General features: G+C 35.3%; 1 protein-coding gene across 2 annotated transcripts; it reads left to right on the top strand.

Annotated features, from left to right (window-relative positions):
- The first annotated feature begins 3,909 nt into the window (after positions 1-3,909).
- LOC132112808 (forkhead box protein G1-like) lies at positions 3,910-24,234 on the top strand. Of its 2 annotated transcripts, none has more exons than XM_059520482.1 (2): positions 3,910-5,540; positions 22,616-24,234. In XM_059520482.1, exon 1 carries the CDS (start codon positions 4,268-4,270, stop codon positions 5,516-5,518), a length of 1,251 nt encoding a protein of 416 aa, XP_059376465.1. In that variant the 5' UTR covers positions 3,910-4,267; the 3' UTR covers positions 5,519-5,540; positions 22,616-24,234. The 2 variants fall into 2 exon arrangements, with proteins under 2 accessions (XP_059376465.1, XP_059376464.1); XM_059520481.1 differs by lacking the exon at positions 22,616-24,234 and adding an exon at positions 15,831-16,149 and having other exon boundaries at positions 3,912-5,540.
- The last annotated feature ends 515 nt before the right edge of the window (positions 24,235-24,749 follow it).

Raw genomic sequence — 24,749 nt, 5'->3', positions numbered from 1 at the left:
TGCTTACTGTATTCACAGGTCTACAATTATTACATTATCTAAAAAAAAAAAAAACGAAATCTAATAGCATTATCTGTGCTCCATAATTAAGTTATCAAAAACCTTTGGTCCCACTTTTGCATATCGTAACCTATATACAATCAGATCATATAAATAATTTGATAGTGTTGTAGGGCTTTCCTCGTAATAGCCCAATTATGCTGTTAGTTACCTACCACATGATGGCGCTACAGACTATGAAAAAACATTGTTCTCCGTCTTTGAGAATATCTACTCCACATAAAGCCACCGTGTTCAAGTTTCTAAACATTTGATCATATTAGGGATAATTCAGAAACAAATTATATATTTTTTTATTATTGTATAAACAGTAAGAGAATTTACAACTTTTTTAACATAAAACATTATTATTAGTCTATCATAAGCTATTAACTTAGTTATAATGTATGCGTCGCACAACAATAATGCATGAACAGAATGATAATGATTACGAGCGATTCATTTCACGAGTTCAATTTCTTTTTTTCTTTTGTCAGTGTGCTCGTCTTTGGCAAGAACACTAACGTATAATGAATAAATACATCTCTCATTGTTTTTATTTATGTACTTATATGTTGTTCTAGCAACACACAGCAAAATTATATCTCGATCAATGAAATAGCCTATAGGCCACAACATTGCAAAAAAAAAAAAAACATTTAAGAGTAGCTAGATTCTCAAGATTTTAGTTAATTAAAGGACTGAAGAGGAAATTAAGCCTAAAAGTAGACTAAGTTTTAAATGTATTCGTTTACCTATTTTTTTGTCTTTACAAAGAGAATAATCATTGTAGCCTACTTTAAATCATTCTCTAGCTGGATCGATGAGATGCATATTTGCATGAGTTGTGTCATTTTATGTTTTATTTAGGAGCCTATTGTAAATAAAAAATAAAATAAAGTATATTTTGTTATAATGGAAAAAACAGCGAGTTTACCCAAACAGCGCAAGAGAAGAATGTGCTGTAATTGTCCCTCGCCGCTAGAGGGCACTCTTATAAAGACAAGCTCCAGAAGACGGCTTTGACTTTGTGCAGGATTACCTCCCTGTTTCAGATCCCATTTCAACACAGGCGTATGTTTGCTAAGGTAAGTGACAACTGTGTTTATTTGAGCGACGTGTTCATGAACATTTCAGTCATTTTAAGAAGAGCCCACATAACTATGCAAAACTTTATTAACCCAGTATCATCAACACAACCGTAGGCTACTGCTATTAAAGATTGGGAACGTGTTATAGTCTAAATAAATATATTAATGGACATTATTTATTAGAAAAAAATTCATTAAACATTTCAGAAAATATCAAACACTGTCTTCATACTCATAGCACCATCAATATTTTACTTTAGCCTAGCCTATTGTTGCAGGCATAACCTCAGTATGTTATGCTTTAATGTTAGTTAAATGCAGATAAACAAATATTGAAATAAATAGCCTAAATATTAAAATATCCCATCCCCGTTTACTTTAAAATTCGTTAGCACCAAAATTGGCCATAGTTTTGACATAATATGATCAGGGCTTCATAAAAAAGCAACAATAAAATTGTCCGATTAATATAGGCTATTTATGACAATTTATCAAACACAATAGACTACATTAGATACAATAATATGCCATATTTATGTAATTTAACCAGATGATGTTGTTAACGGCCCGTCGCAAACCAAAATGAACTTTGCAGTGCTACGAAAGCTCATGTTTGATATGGGCTGCCTAAAACAATATAGCTCTCAATAGTGAAAACGGGCTAATTAAAGAAAAATGTGTGGGCAACTATAATCAAATGAGGAAAGTTTGTAAACCTGTGCATTATACGCATAGCCTACCTATTTCTAATCAGTTTGATTTTTCCGCCTATATGATGCACTTCAGTCGCAGTCAGACAGTGACGAAGAGACATTATTGTTTGCTGAAGGTGGGCTACAAACATGTGTCATTTATAAAAACAACCTGATATGATCGAGCACAGCATCATCCGCTCAAATTGTTATTTTCTCTTCGGCTTGGAAGGGTCAATAGCTTTATCAAAGTACATTAAAAGCAACATGTGGGATGTGTGTTGATACAAATGGTCTGAAATATATGCAGTCACTGATGTCATATTCACAATGATTATAGTCGACTGTGCAACTTGTGCCAGAGTTGAATGTTTTTGTTGGATATCAAGTTTAATGTATGGATGCAAAAAAAAAAAAAATGTGTGCAGTGCAAAAAAATATGATCCTATGCAACAAACAGTTAATGTCGACCAGTAATCCTTTGGTATGTTCTCTATAAAATATCTGAATAAATGTTACATTTTGAAATGAAATAATATCGCATAAGCTGGGGCTAACATCACATATTGGTGTGGGTTAATGCATTTGGTCACTTTTAGAGTATGGGAAATAAAGGGTTATTTAATAATGCAAAACAAACACAACATAAATAATAATAACAGTTTTAGGAGGGGGGAATAGAATGTTAATTATTATTATTCATATTATTTATGTTTCTATGATAGGCTGAATTTGGTAAAATAATTTTTTTGACTGATTTGAATGTATATATATGAAACTATATGTTTATAGGCAGGCCTGAGTTTATTATTACAATTCTCACTTGTGGCAATCCAGTAGCTACGCTTGTTTGTTTGTTTGCGTGTGTCTGTGTGTACGATTTGTTTGCACATGTGAATGCGTGTGTCTGTTGTTCAGTCAACCCCCCTGCAACGTCCCCAGCACAAATACACACATATGAGCCCTTCCATTACTAGACAAACATCAACCGTAAATATAAAGCAACTAATTGCTGCCGTTATTCTCGATGTTATTCTTGCGTCCTTAATAAGATTGATTTTATTTATCATTTTTTTATTTTAAAACTATCTTGGACTGTATCTATTTCTTAAAAATAAAAATATTAAGGGCCTTAACTACTTTTATTCTGGTATATAAAGTCATTGTTTTGTGTTTGGGAGTTCTTTGTTTTCTCTAAATTATTATAACAAATAGCCTACTCTCATCCTAAATATTATATTTCCTCCATTCATGCGAGAAGTTTGTATGCGGACATTTCTGATCATAATAGACCATCTTTATTTAGCTTATTTGTTATCGTATGTCTTGTAAATAGCTAAAGCAATAAAAATGCATGCGTTCAGGTTTATCACCTTAAATTAATCATCTATAAACGTACCCAGAAATAAAAGATCATCTACTTGCGTTATTATTATTATTATAGCCTATTTATTAATAGTAAAAAAAAGTGTAGGCTTTCGTATTATATCTTTGTTCTTATCAACTGCCTCGCTCGTAATTGATGATATGATATTGTTAATGGCAGTGCTTAGTAGCATTATTATTAACACGCTAGAAATAAAGATGCTTGAGCGTTTTACTATGTGGATGAACGTCACAATATAGTTTATGTTCAGAATCGTTTAGCTGTCTAAACGTGTGACTAAGTAGCCTATATCGCTACATGTAGCTACGGACTTGACACTTTTAGGAAAAACAGTTTCAATGTGATATATACGCGAGAACGAATAAGTACTAGCCTATAGCCTATAACATCGTATAGCCTAAATATAGCCGATCGCCAGAAAGGATCAGTATTTAATGCAAACGCTACAAATCTTCCGTCGCTGTTCAGCGAGTATAAGGTTATCAATTAATGTTATACATAGGCTATGTGCTGTAGCTTCATGTTTATTAAAAAGCCATATATTTCCGATACAGGAAGTAGTACCTGTTTTTTTGTGGCTACATTTTAGTCCCTTTTGTTTTTCCCTCTGCGGTATGAAAACAAATTGAGGACGCATGGATATGTTGAAACAGCACTCTACAATTATAAAAAAAATTGATTGAGGTTATGTGGTCTGTTTTCTCCTTAGGAGTTTGCTGGGGGAAATGAAAGCCATTGTTGACTGGGCATAAGCATTGGTGGATCTTGTGTATCCTTACGCACTGAAACAGGCGCTAAGAACTGCTCAGTGATTGGCTGCGCGGTTAATACTTATGCTGCTGTGGTTGGCTGCAGTCTCTAAAAAGGTTCAAGCTATTTTTTTACAGCTTAGTGTCTGTGGCTCCGTAATTAATTGTAGCTAGCTGTCTCATATCGACGTGTTTTTAAGGAACATGAAATAGTTGTTGTGTTTTTTAATTAGAGGAGTCTGCCAGAGCTTGAGATTTGAAGTCCAACTGCTGCTGCTGCTGGTTGTTGCTACTCTGTCTTTACTTGTGATGTTGGATATGGGAGAAAGGAAAGAAGTCAAAATGATTCCTAAATCATCGTTCAGTATAAACAGTCTGGTTCCCGAAGCCGTGCAAAGCGACAACCACCACCAACAACACCACCAGCACCACAGAGTGGTGCATGAGGAAGAGGAGAAGACTCCTTTACCTGTCCAAGCACAGGAGCAAAAGTCGGAGAACACTTGCGCTAAAAGTGACAATTCATCCCACGACTCCTCGTGCACGGACGAGAAGGACAAGCAGGAAGAGAAACGGGACTCGAAGGAGGGCGAAGGAGGCAAAGAAGGCGACAAGAAAAACGGCAAGTACGAGAAACCTCCTTTTAGCTACAACGCTTTGATTATGATGGCTATTCGGCAGAGTCCGGAGAAGCGGTTAACCCTTAACGGCATTTACGAGTTCATTATGAAAAATTTCCCGTATTACCGGGAGAACAAGCAGGGATGGCAGAATTCCATCAGACACAACCTGAGTTTGAACAAGTGTTTTGTCAAAGTGCCCCGGCACTACGATGACCCCGGGAAGGGGAACTACTGGATGCTTGACCCCTCCAGCGACGACGTGTTCATTGGCGGCACAACGGGCAAACTTCGGCGGAGATCGACCACTTCTAGGGCAAAGCTGGCGTTTAAAAGGGGCGCGAGGCTAACTTCCACCGGACTGACATTTATGGATAGAGCTGGCTCTTTATATTGGCCCATGTCGCCGTTCCTCTCGCTCCACCATCCGAGGGCGAGCAGCGCGTTGAGTTACAACGGCACGTCCTCGGCTTACCCTAGTCATCCGATGTCCTATAGCACAATGTTGACTCAAAACAGTTTGGGGAGCAATCACTCTTTCCCTGCCTCCAATGGCTTGACTGTTGACAGACTCGTGAATGGAGAGATTCCGTACGCCACACACCACCTCACAGCGGCCGCTTTGGCCGCCTCTGTGCCATGTGGGCTCTCCGTGCCCTGCTCCGGGACGTACTCTTTGAATCCGTGTTCAGTGAACCTGCTGGCGGGCCAGACCAGTTACTTCTTCCCCCACGTCCCTCACCCATCCATGACCTCCCAGAGCAGCACGTCCATGAGCTCCCGGGCCGCCTCTTCCTCCTCCCCGCAAACGGCCTCCTCTCTCGCGTGTGACTCCTTAAGGCCTTCCCTTACTAGTTTTTCCTCCGGACTTTCCAGCGGACTTTCTGACTACTTCACACATCAGAATCAAGGGTCAACATCAAATCCACTTATACACTAACTAGCATCCACAGGATCAGACTGTAAGTGAACATTTTACACCAATTTACAATGTAATATATAAATTAAAAAAAATAAGGAGAATGAACGGACAATGCAAGCCGAATTCCAGGTATTTTGTATTATTATTATTATTATTATGCATTTATTTCTGACTGTATACAAACGTCAAGTGTCGCCGAACTGTTTATTATTCCACTGTCAGCAACGTGCAATGTGACCAGAGTAAAAAAAAAAAAAAAGGATTAAGCATAGTTTTTTTTTGTTTTTTGGGGGGGAAAGGCAGTATGATTACTTTCGAATGTTTATTTAAATAGTGGTTGGAGTTTTGTCTAATTTTAAATGTTAAAATATATAATACGTTACAGAACAACCTCCAGTCATCATGTTTGCAGTATTATCACGTCATGAGCACTGGTGGGTGAGATTTTTCAAAAATTAACACAAAGTTTTATTTTCATTTTTAAATAAATGTTCTATAAGTGCACAATGCCCGTTCAAATCCGTGGCTCCTTGTTGTTTTGTTCTTTTAATAATACAAACTGAATAATGCATCTGTAGTGCATTTTATACATATATTAACAATACAGTTTCTTTGTGGACCAAAGAATGGGTATCAATCAACAAAATATAGTTTGTTTTCAGTATTCATAACTTTACAGACAGTTCTGAAGGAGACAGACGTAATGAATGCTTTTAGCTTGTGTTTGCAAATTTACTGTATGTGGTCACCACCATGCAGGTCACATTCTTTTTGTAATTAGTGAAATGTCAATACCTGTTGAAATTATAGGTTAACTTTGCGAACGTGTAACCCGTGTTGAGTAAATGCCTCATAAAATATTGAGTGATTGTTTATGTCGTCTTTAAATTCCATGGTTGTGATTTTGTGGTCTTATGCCCCGTGTTTGTCGCTTAAACTGTTAACAGAACAAAATAAAAAAAAGTAGGTTAAGTACATTTATTACGAACATTTTGTCTTTTTTGGAGAGCTAGCATTTATAGTAGCTGTCTGACAAGATACTGATTAGCATAGTGTGTTTAATAAAACATTTAAACGACAGTCTGAGGGTATAGCCTACATGAAGGCCAGGCCTGCAAGGTGTTACAAACTTAAATTTGCATATTTATTTTAGGAAAGGGGGACGAAAAAAATGACACACACACAAAATATTTTGGGTTGTTTTACTCTTTTAGCGATACAGAAAATGAATAAATAAATAAAAAGAGCAAATAATGAAAGTCGATATATACTAAAATATTATTAGGCTATATTACTATCGTAGGCCTAACAAACCTGTATAATGTGACTGAACAACAAATTCTTCCATTTCTTCGGGTTCCTTTATTTTGTTTTGTTCTGAAATAGCCTACTAGTTTGCTGTAGCTTATTACACATTTATTACAAGCGTCTCCTGGTTGTAGAGGCCATACAAAGCAATGCACAACACTTCATAATCACTGTCAGCTCTTGTTTTTCATTAGTTGCTGTAGTACAGAACAACTTAGCTTTCAACACTTGAAGTCAAGGGATTTTTGTTCATGTTTTTAAAAGAGACGTTTTGCTAAATGTTTCCAAACGTAATGCAATAACCTCTGTGCTTTATACAATAGACCGGTGGAACTCAATATCTCCTCGCAAGATGTTATCGCTCAAATGTTAAACGGGGTGACCACTCAAAAACAAAAGCAAAAAAAGGAGAGGTCAAATTTAGAAGCATAATATTTTTTTTCTCTTACTAGAAAAAAAAAAAAGATATATATATATATATATATATATATATATATATAAATAAAGTATATATATATATATATATATATATATATATATATATATATATATATATATATATATATAGTCTAGGCTATATACTTATGACGATAATTTAGCTTGGTGTTGCCTATACTTACTGAGATGCAAAATCCTTTTATTTTTAACCTGCATATTGGTGCATATATATATTTATACAGTTGCAAAATAATTATGATGATTTAAATGTAATATTTATACGAAATATTTTCGCTGAAATTCCATTTGAATGTTTTCAGTTGTAATTATTTTATGTTCACACTTTTATTCAGCATTTGTAATTACAAACAGAGTAGGCTAAAGCAGAGCTTGCATGTGGTGGGTGTTAAATAATGGTAGCATCACGAACAAAGCATTTTTAGTCGGAAGTAGTTACTGCAAAATTATGATCTTTGATCTATGAGTTTATTTAATTGGTTTGCATCTGCTTCCGGTCAACAGTGTCAGTTTTCAACCCACAAAGATTTACAACCAGTCTACCTGAAGCACAAACGAGGCCTAGAATCGCACCAATAATTGATATCTGCAAGGGAATCATTTTCGGCTCGACGCTGTGGACCCTAGTTAGGACGAATCGCTTGTACTGAATTGTACTTGGACTTAATGAAGCGATGCCCTTGAAATAATAGTTATTTTTCCTTTGTGTCTTTTGACAAGGTCTTGTAAGCAGGGTTTAGTCACAGGCTACACAAAAGGCGTGGTTTCTGCCTATTACCCCGAAGCACAGAGACACTGCGGGGGGATCTGGGGACAGCACGCAAGCACATCAGCATCCCAATACCGCAGTATCCTGCTAAAAATGAAGTATTCAACAAAATAGTAAATATAAAACAATATGTGGCTACAATAAAAATTATAAAATAAATAATTATGTCACTAACCGAATTTAAATCATTTTGATATGCTCATTAAATGACACTGAAATAATTATTTGCTCTGTGACTAAAAGTGCTACACGTACGATCAACTAGGCTATTCCAATACACTTCATACAAAACTGTTATGAATATTGCGACATCTTGTGCTTTAATATTCCGTTCGGCTATTTGCACATGAAATTACTATTTTAAAAAATCCTTCCTTGGCGCATATAGTTTAATTTTGCTGCTTGGTATGAGTTGTCATATAAATGTCTCTATACAACCATATGGAGAGGCCAGATTAGAACATGTGATATAACTCAGAGTTCTACTGATTATTCCCTTTGACCAATTCGCAGATAATGGTGTGGTGAAACGAAGCTTTAACGAAGCTGATCCAACTCTGAAGCATTACAATACTTGTAAAATGCAAAGGACGTTTCCTCTCTTTGAGTAATACGAGCCAGGCAGAGTGAGGGCGCTAGAATGACGCAGATCTGTAGTGACATTAACTTCATATCTTTGCAAAATGCATGGCCTATTGTAAACTTAGTTTTCCCTGTGGCAAGAGGAACTGTAATATCATTTACAAGCTGTGAAAAACCCCCACAAGAGCTAATACAGAAAGTTGCCCCAACTAAACAGCATTCTAATATTTTAACAATTAAAAACACACAAATAAGCTGTGGAATGTTTAATAATAATAATAATTATTATTATTATTATCATTATTCGATAAATCAGTAACATTAAAACCAGTCATTTTAACAAAATATTAATCATTATAAAACCATAAATAAAAATCACACTGTTGTCAGAACAGTGAGTACAAATGTAGGTTATCGTGTCATACAGCTCCATGATTTTTTATTTGTATTTTTTTCACAAAAAAAATACACTTTTCCTTTAGCAATATAAAACTAGATTTACTTTCCTATTAGACCAAGTAGGCTAATCTTCTTTGTCTTTGAGTCAACATGCTATTTTGGAATGGGGTTTGTGGTATATCCCGGTCTATATTAAAATATTTGCTTAGTGAAAGAAAACATTCGACAGATCGTGAATAATCGTTTTAATGAGTGTGTAAAGCTCCCGACTTAGTGAAGTGAACTGTCGAGTTAAACAAACAACTTGTACCATGATGAAATTATATTGTTTAAAAGCAAATTTTTTTCCTAATTCATTGTCTCTCTGGAATTTTGTATACAGAATTCTAGTTATTCCAGATACTTATAGTGATGATGATCCTAGTGTTTTAAAGGCGTGTCGTTTTTATGACAAGCAGATAATAAAGAAGCTTTTCATATCAAGCAGAGACAATATCGCAAATTAAAATAGCCTACATATTTTTATACTTCTTTTGACAAAATTCTATATCGAATTATTTTTAGTTAAAATACAACATTTAAGCTAATTTTCCAATTTGATCTGTTATCATATTATCAGACTGGGGCTTTTTGTATCTTGTGGCGAAAAAAAATGCTACTCTCTTGTAAGCAGGCAAAGGTGTGACTATGAGAAGGGTTACAATCAGAAGAGCAGTATCACTCATTTAATTCCTTGTATGTTTTTGGTCTTAATTGTACTCTTGCTTTTTTACGGTTTTTAATCACCATGGAGGGGCAAGTCTCCACTGAGAGACTATTTGTGTTTGGACGTTAACCCCAATGGAATAAGCAGCAAGTGCATCATATTTAGTTTAAGTAAAAATAAAAAAGTCATTAAAGTTGTGAATTGTTTCATTTTAATGATTTAATGTTTTATAAAAAGTTTTATTCCTAAAGTTGCGCTCTGGGTCCCTTGGCCTGTGCGTTCACCCCAGTTCTCCGTTATTTCTATATTTGTCCCCACTCTCAATCTCTCATCTTAGATTACGCGTGCTGGTGAACATGAAATCTTTTCTCAATAAAAGATTTTAAATTCATAATTTTGCCAATATTTTCTCGCGCAATAGCCGATTGCTGTCTCACCTGATCGGAAATATAATTCACAAGATCAGAATAGTAGTAAAATGGGGGAAATAGAAGCTTTCAATTGGAGTATGCGTCAAGTCATTTATAAGGTATAAGTCATTTCACCTCATTGGCTGTAACTATAACGATGTAGACAGCTTTTGGTGACTAATAATTTATTGCCTGTTAAGATACAATATGTATGTATGTGTGTATGTATTTATTTTAATTGTAACTTTTTTAATTGATTTATTTTTATCTTTATTTTCTCAAATATATTCTGGTATTGCAAAACTGTTAAACGCCAAAGGCACATAGCTATTAAATATTTCTTATATCATGTAGTTTTGATGTTTCTGCTGTTTTGCGCTTACATTTACCCTCGGGGGGATATGTCTGTCTGTCTGTCTGTCTGTCTGTCTGTCTGTCTGTCTGTCTGTCTGTCTGTCTATCTATCTATCTATCTATCTATCTATCTATCTATCTATCTATCTATCTATCTATCTCAACCGAATTATTTTACTATTAATTGTGATAGTGTGAGCTTTAATATCGTTTGTTCTTTCTTAAAACAGACCTCAAAACCATTTTTGGAGAGTTGTGTGACACATAAAAGACATGCGCTAAAGCAATATGTCTAGTCTGGTGTATTTAGTCTCAAGAAGGAAACACCACCTGGGAGGCATGATGTAATAACATTCATTCAAGCTAATGAACAACAACTATATATATTAAATAAATCATTTTATTATTATTATTACTTTAAATATTACACCAATGTTATTTTGCCACTATGCTTTTGTCGGTTTTATTATTTATTAAGTAGCCTAAACAAAAGTTTTCTTTAGGATTAAACGTTACCAACAGGTGCCAAAATTCTTCTTGTTACCTGACATCACTCCTTCAGTTGTAAAGCACTATCTATCAAAAGCAGCCTCGAGACAATGCGTGGAGAATCACAGCCTTCGTGCTATCAAATTGCAAACTCCCAGTGCGGGTTGGGTGTCCGAGACGGAACCAACAGGCTTACAAGGACTGCAGATTGTAATGAATTCCCACTCGCGCCTCTGAAACGACTGATGGATTAATGCAACAAGCTCTTATTTGTGATGTCACATCGGTGTGAGCTTCTTGTTATATTAGACATTATTCTCAAATGATTTTTTTTTCTTTTTTTTCTATGAACATATAGGCTAGTATGTGTGCACAGCGTTATGTTGTTGAGTAAATGCTGTTTATTTTAATGCAACACTAACCTTCATAGTCAAAAATAATTTGTAGGCAAAATTATATATATATATACTATACTATACTATAACTTCCTTTTATTATAATTTGGAGAGTTCACAAGCGATCCTGACTGTGTAAACACATAGACACATGGAGTTTAATAAAGCCTTTGTAACAAATTGGTCTATTAAATCATATAGTGCCAGTTCCTAGCTATTTAATAATTCTAATACCTAATGAAATTGTGGGAAATTCAGAATAACAACAAAACGAATATAGTAAAAATAGAAATAGATAATGGCGATACACTGCTGGACAATAATAAAAAAACAAAGCAAACAACAAAAAATATATAACGAAGCAACAATAACAATAATAATTATAATGATAATAGCCTAATAATATTAATGCAATGGTAGCTAGATCGCCTTGAAGATCTTTAATCCATCTTCAAAATAAACATTACAAAAGCAATGGAAATATTAGAAAGAAAGAAAGAAACAAAGAAAGAGAGAAAGAAGATTCGTTCGCTGTCCGTTTCGAGCACAGATGCATTTATTGATTCTTTTGACTTCCGCCCTTGCTGGTGGACAACGGACAACACGCCATGGTGTCTTGAAAGACTCAATCTGAACGCAAAATCTTTTTAATCAAATTTTTTTATTATTTTTAAAACCAACGTTTAGGCTGTTTTAGACAAACACTGAAGATGTTATGTTGGTTATTCAGTGGAGGCGGAGGAGGCCCAGAGGAGGATGGGCCTGGTCTTAAAGACTGTCCCATCATGAACACGCGTATAAAGCTACAAAGCCGTGTCTTTCCTCGCTGTTTACAGGAGCACAGACAACGTTGACTATTTCACTCGATCTATTCCTATACGTTGTTTAAAAAAAATGTTGGACGAACTAATTCGACCGGTTCCTTCAGGAGAGAATGAAGATATTTTCTCTATTCCGTCTTTTGGGGTGAGGCAGGTTGTCTGTCAGTGAGGTATAGGCGACAGTCTGTCTACAAGCCGTAAGCTGATCTGCAGAGTGCTAGAGAAAAATGGGCAAGATTCCTGGCCTGCAAGCCGAGATATTGATCTACCTCAGCCACCTAAACAAAGCCTCACCTGTTTCCCTTGTCCATACTTTATTTTATGCAGTCTAATACTTGTTTTGTTTGACATTTCTTTTATTTCCATGGATCAGAACTTTGATACACTTTTGGGAGTACTGCATAAACACTGTGTTTTACCTGAACATCCAGATTTCACCAGCAGCATTAAAGACCACCCTTCTCTCCCGGTGCAGAAAATTGCTCCCCGTTGTCTTTACAGTTAGGCCTGAAAATAAAAGTTTTCATTCAGCGGCGCAGTGTCCAATAACATCCAACGTGAGATAAAACTAATTACTCCATTATGCCCCTAGAGTTAATGTTTCATAAATTGGATCCACTAAAAGCTCCTTTATTATTTATCAGACTTCGCTTTGGGCTGCTTGTTAAACATATCAAGATTACTTTCTGATCTTGTACAACTATTCATACAGCCCTGCGCCCACCTCTTGTATCAGTATGCCTTGAACACGGCGCTGCTGACAGACAGCCAACTTAACCAGAGAGGAAAACGGTGCCTCGGCTAATTTAATTCCTTTGTCAATTTCGGATGCAAATGCATGCGGATTTGTTAGAGCCATAATATTTTACAACATGTGCACGAGCGAGAATTTTTCATCAGATTTCATTTGAACACACGCACAGCTTATACGCAAATATAAGTCGCAACGAACAGGTGCCAGACCTTAGTGGCACGCGACGCATGCTTTGACATCTTATGTGATGGTGAAGAAAAAATTACATTTGCTTCACACGAACTACAGAGTGAATAATAAGCATAAATATATATAGCCTATTGTATTTTCTTGTTCTGCTTAATGTAAAACCATAAAGAGTTTAGCCTACTCGTTATTCGTGAAATTACAAAAGTTACGCAGATGTTCTCTTTGTTTATTATTTTACCTTCCCTTATCGATTTCATGTTTAAAAATTACATTTAGCCTACCACTAAGCAATGCAATGGTGTCCCGCTATGTTTTTGCACTTGCTGTCTTTATTTTAAGTAAATAATGGCATATGAGATCCTGATCGAATGATATGCAAATTGTGGGGGCTGCATGTAACACTGCTCTTGATGATCATCCTTACATCTGTGAAATACAATGAATGGACAATACTCTAAATGGTGGCTGTGGCATCATTCCAAAGATAGCAGATAGATGTGGGTCATCTGTGCCCATCGAGTATCTCATCAGTGCATTGCTTTCTGAGGAGGGGACACTTTTTATACTGATAGAAAAAGAAGACTTTGGCTGCTCAACAAACAAGGCAAACTGCTCTGTTGCCAACCCGCAGGAGATTGTATACAGAAAGATGTGTTAAGATGTCTGATTGTTTGAGGATGTTATAGAGACAGGCCCAAAGGATTTAGGCACAAGGACTTGAGATGAGATTGCAAACCAATTGCGCTCTAATTTGTGAGGCATTGTTGACTGAGATCAAGGGAAATTCCACCGGACGGATTGGGAGGAAAGATGCAGAGATCTGAGGGAGCATGTGTGTCTATATAGGATAGCTAGCTGAGCACACTACCAACTACAAACTGGGGGTCTATGGGTTTCATTCCCCAGTGGGGCACCAGAGAGAATGAATGGGCAAGAGAAGGGTCCTAGTGTATAGTACTGCCGTTGTGCACCTGAGCAAAGCACTTAACCCCAAGTTGAGTGCTGCATCATGTTACTCTGGTCCCCTTAACCCCTCCTCCATCCAGGGCACTGAGAGAAACTGTTCTCTAAGAGTTTTCCCAGGTTAAATAAAGGTATAAGGGGGAAATGCGAGTATTGATATTGTGAGAAAATCTGTCTGTTTGCTTTGAGGTACAAGAGAGATTATTTGGAAGAAACAATAATGGCAGTATTAAGTGGTGTGAGGCTCTGCAACACTAAGTAAATAAGAATGTGTGCTTTAGTTTAAAGTTAAAATTTACTCAGTGTACATGTAAACTGAATTGCGACATATTTAGTTTGAAGTTTCATATAAATTAGGTTGTCCAAATGAGAGCGCATGAGTTTGAGTTTCAGAGGCTGGGAGGAAATAAGGGTGTTTAAGGTGCCTCCTATTGACCTCAACTCTGTCCCCCTGATGCTCTGTGCACAAGCCCGTGACTCGTTGAATAGTTTTCACTATTCATCCTCGTCAGAGTGACTGCACTTCAAGAAGGACCAGAGGAAGGGAGGGAGACAAAAAAAGAAGGATGACAGAGAGATTAATTCACACTTATTATTTGGACGTGACTATTATGATGTCGAGAGTGGCATATGGTCATAGACACTGGACACAAATGTGGAATTCAGTATTAGAAAGTAAATCATAGTACTGAATGAAAATGACATTTCTACAGTATATAACGAGGATATAATCTTTAAGCTATGAAAACTTGCACAAGCTCAATCAGTGATATGTATAAATATACGTATACGGGTTATGGCGATATATTTAAAATGTGCATTGTGCCAGAAATAGTGAAGGATATAACTCTATTTGAATTAGCATCAGGTTAAATATTTTTGGTATCCTTGGCAGAAAATTATCGCACATCGTCTCATTATCATCGGTACAATTCTAAATTATATGATCATTATTCAGCAGTGCAGAAAAACACTGCATTATTTGGCAATAAATATTATTACTAGCTTAAGGTTCACTGAGAGTTATTTTATATTACAAAACAGACCTTTGAAAAGGTTATTTGTTGAAAATACAGACAGAAAACTAATTTTACAAGAAAATAATAAAAATAAAAGCAAGTGATTAAATGCCCTTTTATTTATTTTAGTTAAAGTAGATTTGACAAAATAGAATTAAATTCGTAAACTTCTTGAATAATTGAAAAAGTATATAATTTCTTTGAGTTATCCATCAATGCAGCGATCATATGACTCTGAATGTTTTTTTTTTGTCTGTATGATTCTACATTAACTTGTTGCATTATATCTGCTATTGAGAATATAGATTGGATATCCTATATAATGTCCTATTAATTTCTGATCAAAATATTTTGTGTACTTAATAAATGCCCAATTTAATTCAAATTGTTTCAATTCGTCTATACTTTATTATCTTCATTTTAAATTGTACAGATGTTGAATAAGTTTTGCTTTGCTCTGTTCCTACATTTGCTATTGTCAATATGCTCTCAGTATCATTTTAGTAGCGTATGTTATTCTTTTCTTTTTTTATTATAAGGTAAATTTAGCTATATTACTGTTATCTTGCCTTATGATGAATGATCTGGCATCTGTTAGTGTTACTGTGTCACCATTTCTTTTAGTGCCAAAGAGGCAAGGGGAGGGGGGATAGAGGGATGTGCATAAATTGAAAAGAGAAATAACAGTCTTAAATTTGTCATTGTCTTCCTCCTAGATGTCTGGCAGTGTGTGCTGCAGTAGCCTGAATCCACCCTGTGATGCGTTACTCACCCATGCTGAGAATGTTTACAGTTGTAATCAAGGTCCATGTAACTTGTTTGTGAAATGTTTTGCCTTTATGTTTTAGAGGTGCTATACAATTTGCAAATAGTAGGGCATGAAGTCACAGTTTGATTAAATTGCTGTCAGTACAAAAAAGAAAGAAAAAGAAAACAGAAGCATTGTACAAAACCTAGACTGTTATTTTGCATCCTTTTATATAAGGAGATTAAATTTTCCCCCTTTAGACAATCTTATTATTTAAATTCAAATAGAAAAAATATTTTACAAGCAATGTTTTGTGACGTTTTGTTTGTTGTCAAGACAGTATTCCCCTGTTGCTAATGTTTTTGCTGTAAAGGAGGAAACATGCTGATCTACTGTGACCCAGTAAATTGTTACTTTGGGAGATAAAAACATATCTGTTGTCGTTGATTCCTTTGGGGAGAAAAGCCTTTGCATGACCTCTGAAGCTTCTAGATTTCTGTATTTGCTGAAATGTTTCCCAACATTTGGCCAGTTTGCTGACAGAAATGAGATTGATGCCTAAATAATATCAGATGTGTGTGTGTTTGTGTTTGTCAGCTTGTAAACGTAAGGAAACTTAGAACAAAGGTAAACACACATACACACACACACAAGGAATGCAGTGGATCAGTGTCACAGCAGCTTTTTTAATTGAGAGATCTCATGCATTTATTTAAAACAAAAATGTTTATCAAGCCATAGCGCATTTCCCCCATGTGATATGAGAGGTTTAAGATTGCACACTTTCAACACCCAAAGGCTTCACTCACTGTAGACATTACAGGTCTCCAGAGATATCATCTTGAGGGTGTCTTTTATTGTCTACAGTTTTAAAAGTAAACAACACATGTCTGACTGAAAGACAACTAATACATCATGGAGGAGATAATGAGGGTTTGCGTTGCTTTCTTAAGGTGAGAAAACATCATAATGGAAAAGTGTGAAAAAACTGTTATGCCTCAGAATGTAAGTATATATATATATATATATATATATATATATATATATATATATATATATAAAGAAGTTTCTTTTAATCACCAAGCCTGCATTTATTTTATCAAAAATACAGAAAAAACAGTAATATTGTGAAATATTATTACAACTTAAAATAATAGTTTTCTATTTGAATACTCTTAAAAAAAATAATTTATTCCTGTGATGCAAAGCTGAATTTTCAGCATCATTACTCCAGCCTTCAGTGTCACATGCAACATCCAGTCTATCACATGATCATTTAGAAATCATTCTAATATTCTGATTTATTATGAGTGTTGGAAACAGTTCTGCTGTCTAATATATTTGATGAATAAAAGGTTAAAAAGAACTGCTTTTATTCAAAAAAAAAAAAAAAATTCTAATAATATATATCCTAATAATATATTGTCTTTACTATCACTTTTTATCCATTTAACACATCCTTGCTGAATAAAAGTATTGATTTTATTAAAAAAAAGAAAGAAAAAAAATTACTGACCCCAAATTACTGACCAGTAGTGTATATTATTACAAAATATTTATATTTTAAAAACATAGGTTTTTTTTTTTTTATTCATCAAAGTATCCTAAAGAAGTATCATATGTTCTGAAAAAATATTAAGCAGCAGAACTGTTTCCAACTTTGATAATGAATCATCATATTAGAATAACTTCAAAAGGATCATGTGATAATGATCCTAAAAATGCAGCTTTGCATCACAGAAATAAATGATAATTTAAAGTATAATAAATTTAAAAACAATTATTTTAAATTGTAATAATATATCACAATATTACATTTATTTCTGTATTTTTGATCAAATAAATGCAGGCTTGATGTGCAGAAGAAATTTCTTTCAAAAACATTAAAAATAGTAATGTTTCCAAACTTTTGGTCTGTACTGTATATATATATATATATATATATATATATATAGTAACAACATTGTATATTATTGTAAAATCAAAATCCAAATATTTCTACCAATGAGGAAGGATATGGCTAAGATTATGGTGGGACAGGGTTGGTTGAAAGGTTACATTTATAGATAATATAATTATAGATGCAACTACAGAAATTAATTACCTATGTAATAATACGTATTAAAAAATATAAGTATAATGTTAAAACGTGTAGGTAGGTAAACAATAAATGCATTGTATCAAATTATGATTATTTAAATGAGAGAGGTGCAGCAGTTAAGACACTAAATACAAAGTGGGCATATATATATATATATATATATATATATATATAGTAACAACATTGTATATTATTGTAAAATCAAAATCCAAATATTTCTACCAATGAGGAAGGATATGGCTAAGATTATGGTGGGACAGGGTTGGTTGAAAGGTTACATTTATAGATAATATAATTATAGATGCAACTACAGAAATTAATTACCTATGTAATAATACGTATTAAAAAATATAAGTATAATGTTAAAACGTGTAGGTAGGTAAACAATAAATGCATTGTATCAAATTATGATTATTTAAATGAGAGAGGTGCAGCAGTTAAGACACTAAATACAAAGTGGGCATATATATATATATATATATATATATATATATATATTTAAATTAAATGTAAATATAAAAATATATGATATATATTACATATTTTACATGTATATTATTATTATTATTTCTAAATGTATTTTATCACCACAGTAAATGATCCATCCAAATATAAAACCTAATTTATGATGCAATGAATGGCCTACAGATAATAACAGAATGCCATAACTTTCTATCTATCTATCTATCTATCTATCTATATATCTATCTATCTGTCTATCTGTCTGTCTGTCTGTCTGTCTGTCTGTCTGTCTGTCTATCTATCTATCTATCTATCTATCTATTGTTACACACACAAAAAGACGAGAAGGCTATTAGAAAAGTTATTAAATAGTTCGTGCACGAGTAATTAAAATAAACCAACAGTGTAACAAACGCTCTGTGTGATTCTCTGAATGAATGAGGACACAATCATGGATGGAGGTATCGGAAGGATGCAGCTATTCCGTATGTGTGTGCGTGTTTTTTTTTCATACAATAAACAGTCAATAAACATCTTCACAAAGTTCGTCACAAAGACTCTACACGGAGGAGCAGAGCTCGAAGGCCAGTCACACAACGGCCTGCGCGCGGTCCTCTTCCCTCATGAAACAAATAGCAAATCTCTCCTCGTACTCATGCTGCGATGCTTTCTGATAATTTGAGAAAATAAAGAGATGCAGACGTTCATTCGGTCCTCTCGGTGGGCGGAACATGGAACCCGGAACCCAAGCTGCCCTCGCCACCAATTTCACAGAGCAATTATCTAGTTGGATTCATGGGAGTTTACTAAACAAACGGCAGCCCCGCTGCGCCACTCTCAGGCTGCGGTCCGGATCAATTCTGCACAAAGCGCCGTCGATGATCACACTGCCTACACTCTCATCACCTAGCCTCTATGTAGCCTATCGATTATTTTTGTGTCTTTAAACAGGTGTCCATTTTATACATGTGTTATATCCATGCTATGCATCTTTTTAGCCTTAATTACTCACCCGAACAGTTCTGCGTGCTGATCCGTGGCCATGCTGCTGTTGTTTATAGCAATTATGATTCATATTCTTTTGCCTTGCTTTAAATAAACAACATCAACAGTCTGTCATCCTCAGACCAGTCAATTGGCTATTAGGGCAGATATGGCTCCAGAGCTCAAAAAATCAATGCCACCGTGATTAGACCGATGACAGCAAATTCACAGTTTCAACCGAGAGTGTTCAGGAAGACACGAGGTGTATGGCAAATAAGTCGCACTTGTCTGCACACAAAGGAAAAATCCCCCCGTCTTTGTTTATAAGGTGCAAAAATCCGGAATGATTGCAGGGTACCGAGCACATTCGGGTTGTTTTTTTTTTTTTTGTTTTTTTTTGCCAGCATTTTATGAAAAATATTTTTGACAATTTTCAAAGCAATTGTGTATGGAGTCGATGAATAGGCCCACATTAACCGATGGGTTTGGTTTCATCGACCTCAGAGAACAAATACAGCAAAATAAAGACAGAAAGAAGAAAGGAAAGAAGATTGCTATTTTACCTCGTTGTTCGTGATAAAACAGGACGTCCGTTAAAAAAAGGACAATGTGAGCGAAAAACTACTGAGAAAATAACTACAACCTTCTCTGGGTACGTCCCAATCCCCCATAGTGCCTTGCGAAGTGAACTGGCATTTGATTCACCTGAATTCACCTTGTGTGTAGGCCTAGTTTCTATGCGCTGGGCGTGAGTGTTACAGTACCATACTGTATGTCATTGGGCGAATTCCAGTCGAAAATGAGCATCATGCCCTACTTAAATGGGCATATCACTTTAAGTTAGTAGTAGCTACATTAAGGGAGCACTTAAGGATACAGACCAAAACACGCCCCTCTACCTACCTACTTGTTTGTTTATTAATCGTTTGTTTGTTGTTACCTTGATAACATTAATAAATTAATGTTCAACTAGCCTATTATAATGTAGACATCACATTTTGCCTCATAATCTCGTTGCTACTTCCAATTTATTTAAACGTATAGCCTAGGCTACTGTTTGTTTGTGCAGTTCCTGAGAAGTATTTTAGAGTACAAAAATAATATCCATTACAATTGTTCAAACATATAGAATGTTGTGTGCACATAATTCCATATTAGATTTTAAAATTAAGTGATTTTAGTGTTTTTTGTTTGTTTGTTTGTTTTGTTTTTCATCTAGACGAATAAAAAATATCAGTTGGTGATACCATGATTTATCTTAAAATAAATTTCCTTAACATGCTTAACATTTTTTGAAGTTTAGAAACAAAGTATTCGCTTTTTTGTAAATAATTATTTATATCTATTTTAATTCTATAATTTGTAGAACAAAAATATTACATAATTTACAAAACGCAAAAAAAACTGCAAATACTTTGTTTCTAAACACCTTAATTACTGGGAATGTTTAAATACGTTATTGTTTTTTAAGGAAATTAATTAATTTTAAGATAGCTAGATCCCGGTCGCACCACCTGACATTTTTAAAGCTATGGCCAGTTCAGATGAAGACACTAAAATCACTTATTTCAAAAGTTTAAAATGAAATTATGTGCACACATTCTTTACAATTGTTATAGATTTTTTTTTGTATCAAGTTTACTTATTCTTATAAGTCAAAAATATAAAATATCAACGTGTAGCCTATGAAACATTTCCCTAAAGATAACATCTCAAATTTTCAAAATGAACGCGTCACCCGGCACCACGTGATCATAAACCGCAAAAAGAATTTCATACGTGACCACGGAATGCACTACAACAGATCTGTGCCCTTTGTAAAATGATTAATTTGCTCACTTTCGCTTGGGACGACCTTTCAAAAGCTTCCTGTCTGTAATAATAAGCAGTAACAGTTAACAAAAAACATTAATATAAATAAATAAATAAACCCTTCACATTGGTTTTCAAATAGCCTACAACGTTACAACAGTCATGTAGGCCTATTAGAATTTAAATTCTATGATAAATTCTATTAATCAAGTGTTCGATGACGCCGCGAAGGCATTCAGTGTGCTGTAGTGAACACCTTGTGAATTGGAAAGCAGAGAGTTGGTCCTGTGGACTCGTTCATAAGCCGTTTCTAAACTGACAATGGCTTGATAAATTCGATCAGAAGTCGACAAAATAAAGTGTGTTTTTTTTGCGCAGTCTTCAGTTTGTCACTGTAGCTACGTGGCGAAGATCGCTTATAATTGCCCGCGCGTTTAAGCGTTAGTAGCGCTGAGACAGGCCTTTGTTTACTAATTGCGGCAGTTATGTTTGTTTGGAGAGTTTTGAGCAAAGAAAATGGGAAGTCTCTGACTGCTGATCTTTACCACACGGTCCAGGATCAATCACGTTCTGCGAATGGATAATATTAAACAGCATGGGGTGGCTGAGGCGCGAGGCACGGGGCCGTCAGGAGTGCAGGGCTACGAAGCGGCTCCTCTCTCGCGCTGCAACAGGGCAATTGTTGACACGCTTTTTCCTGCCAATCTGCAGCTCTCCTCCGAACGCGGCTGCCATGGCAACATGCTCTTTCCCGCCGCGGCAGCTGGCAGCCCCTCACTTACGAAGTTGTGCGCGCTTCCGATGATTGTCGACTCGCGGAAAACGAGGGAGAGCTGCTCTCCACTGAACTGGATTTTGTCGTGGTCGGCTGAAATAGAAATAGCCTTCCACCACTGCTATTTCAGCTGGCGAGACGTACACTGACAAGAGTCGAACCTAGGTTCCACATTATGAGCTGTGGAACTTGTTTTGGGCGTTTATTCGAGTCAAGTGTACAAATACAACGGGTTTATTCCTGTTCTATATTGCCTGGAACATAAAAACAAGAACAGAAATCCATTTCGAAATACTATGCAAATTTCCCTTACAAAAATTAACCATGGTTTTACTACAAATAAAACCAAATGAACATTGTCAGGCTATAAACCATGGTAACCACAATGGTTTTGCAACACTAACCATAGTTTACCATGGTATTTGTAGTACAACTGTGGTTAAACAATGTTAGTCAATATGCCAAAAACATGGTTACAATTTTACTTTAATAAAACCATGATTAATTTTCATGGTTTAAGGTTCTGACGATTAATAAGATGTGTTTTAATGATTATAAACCAATGTTTTCTGATCATGTATTAAACTCGATTTAATATTCATCTTTCCTTTCTCCACAGACTTTGAGGGGAACACCAACACCCCCCAAATTTATGTTGTGGTCAATCAACATGAGTTCATCTTGAACTTTTACCTTTGGTTAGCTACATCCTTGGGTCTGGAGACACATGCATGGTTTCCCAATAAATCTGTCCTGTCTTTTAATTTGCAAATGTACACAATGGTGTCCCTCCATGGTACATCGTTCTAACACAGAACAGCTAAACTACACATACCACCTTCTCACATGCTGAATGTGTTCAGGGGACACAAAGCCTAGCCTCACTCTTCTCATTATCTTAATCTACTGCTTTCGCCTGTGCCCAGCTCCAGCAGGAACACTCTCATATATCGACCTGCTGGCCACAAAGAGCCGCCGCTCCACCGCTAAAGCCCAGTAAGCGATACCTCAGGGTGTCATACTGAAAATTAGGCTTGGATTCATCCAGGGAGTCTTGCGAGACCACAGGAGAAGTCTTTATTCAAAACAGATGTGCTGCAATACACCAGGCCCGCGCAATGCGTGTCTGTTTTCAGACAGCTAATCTGCGAGTAGCAGAGACAAATAATGAATCAAATGCGTTTGGAGTTTTTGTGAGGTCACGAGGGGGAGGGGGTTCAACAGAGTTTGGGTCAGGGTGGATAGAAGACATGCGGCAAGTGGAACATCATCAAAAGCTTTGTTTTATTAGAATGCATTTTATGTGTATGTGAACTGATGCTGTGTTGTCTGCAATTATTGCAAAGCCCTGATCATTACTCTTGCTGCAAACACACAAGAAGCACCTGCACCACAGTAACAAAGCACCTGTGCGGTTATCATGCAATGACAATCATATGCTGCATGTAATGGAAGGAGGGACCAGTATGTCATAAAGACCACTAATGGAATAACATCAGTAAGAATAGTGTACATCTGTCATTCAGCCACTGAAATACATCTGATTAGAGAGTAATTAAGTGACCTGCAAGGCCCTATGTGACAGATTCATATATACCTGACATCTCAGAGGTGTAACTAGTATCACGAAGGCAAAAGATTTAGCACGAGTGTCTATACAGAGAAGAATATTTATGAAAACTGATGACACCATTGACAGCCACACTTAGGCCTACTGTTACCAACTGTAAGAATATGAACAGGCAAGCAAACAAGCAACAATGGCCTGTAATTGAAAAACTGTGCATCCCACCAGAGGACAGAATGAATGTTTTGAGCTTTCATTTCAAAGCATTTGTCTTAAATCAGTTGAGTCAGCCTGTAATTGTGTAAAATATGGAAAACAACGGATATAATAGGCTACCTAAAAATAACGGGCTTTGTCTACAGACGGAGTACATGAAAGGTTGTCCAACATGTTTCAGTTTCCAAGAACTCACATAAAAATGGATTATGAGGTTTTTGCTTTGTACTGGTAAGATAAAGGTTGTTAGCATTGCTTTTCATGCAATGCTGCCGTGCATAAACATTTACGATGTCTCAGACACTATCATTTAAGAATGTTGCATTTATATAAATATGGTTAATATAAATATCTTGATGGATGAATCATAACAGCATGTATTGTAATTTGCCAGGGGTTAACAGTAGGTGATTTATATGAGTGAGCTTTGTATTTGTTGTATATACTTGCTATAAATAAAAATGTGAGGTTATCTCTGTTTAACCATTTTCTTTATCCATAATAAATATTAAAGAACTGGAGCAAAAATGTATTTTAAAACAAATTTTATTTATATTGATGGTTCATGACAGATTAGTAAAATCAGCAAGCATGATTTTCAAACATTTTGGCACACATTTGCAAATTATTCACAATGTTTATCTTACATGAGCATTTAAAGTGTATTCAAATACAAATAAAGTGTACAAATGAAGTATAAATCAACTTTCTATCACATACTGTACATTTATACTGTATGTGTCAACAACAAAACAGATTTTCTAAAACTTACAAAATAATATAAATATACAAATATATACAAAATTGAATTATATAATAAATAAATTATAATATAATTTAGTACACCTTCATGTCATTTTTCTTCTTCTTTAGAAATTTGATGTGTATGTATTTATATCCATACAGTGGACGTCAATGGAAACCAAAACTGTTTGGTTAACAACATTCTTCAAAATATCTTCTTTGGTCT

The sequence above is a fragment of the Carassius carassius genome, chromosome 32 (assembly GCF_963082965.1).
Source record: "Carassius carassius chromosome 32, fCarCar2.1, whole genome shotgun sequence".
In the NCBI taxonomy this organism is placed as follows: Eukaryota; Metazoa; Chordata; class Actinopteri; order Cypriniformes; family Cyprinidae; genus Carassius; species Carassius carassius.
Note: the sequence above shows the minus strand (reverse complement) of the source record. Positions and strands in the feature narration are given on the sequence as shown.

Coding starts and splice junctions, on each gene's coding strand:
- LOC132112808 (XM_059520482.1), top strand. CDS start 4,268: ATGTTGGATATGGGAGAAAGGAAAGAAGTCAAAATGATTCCTAAATCA.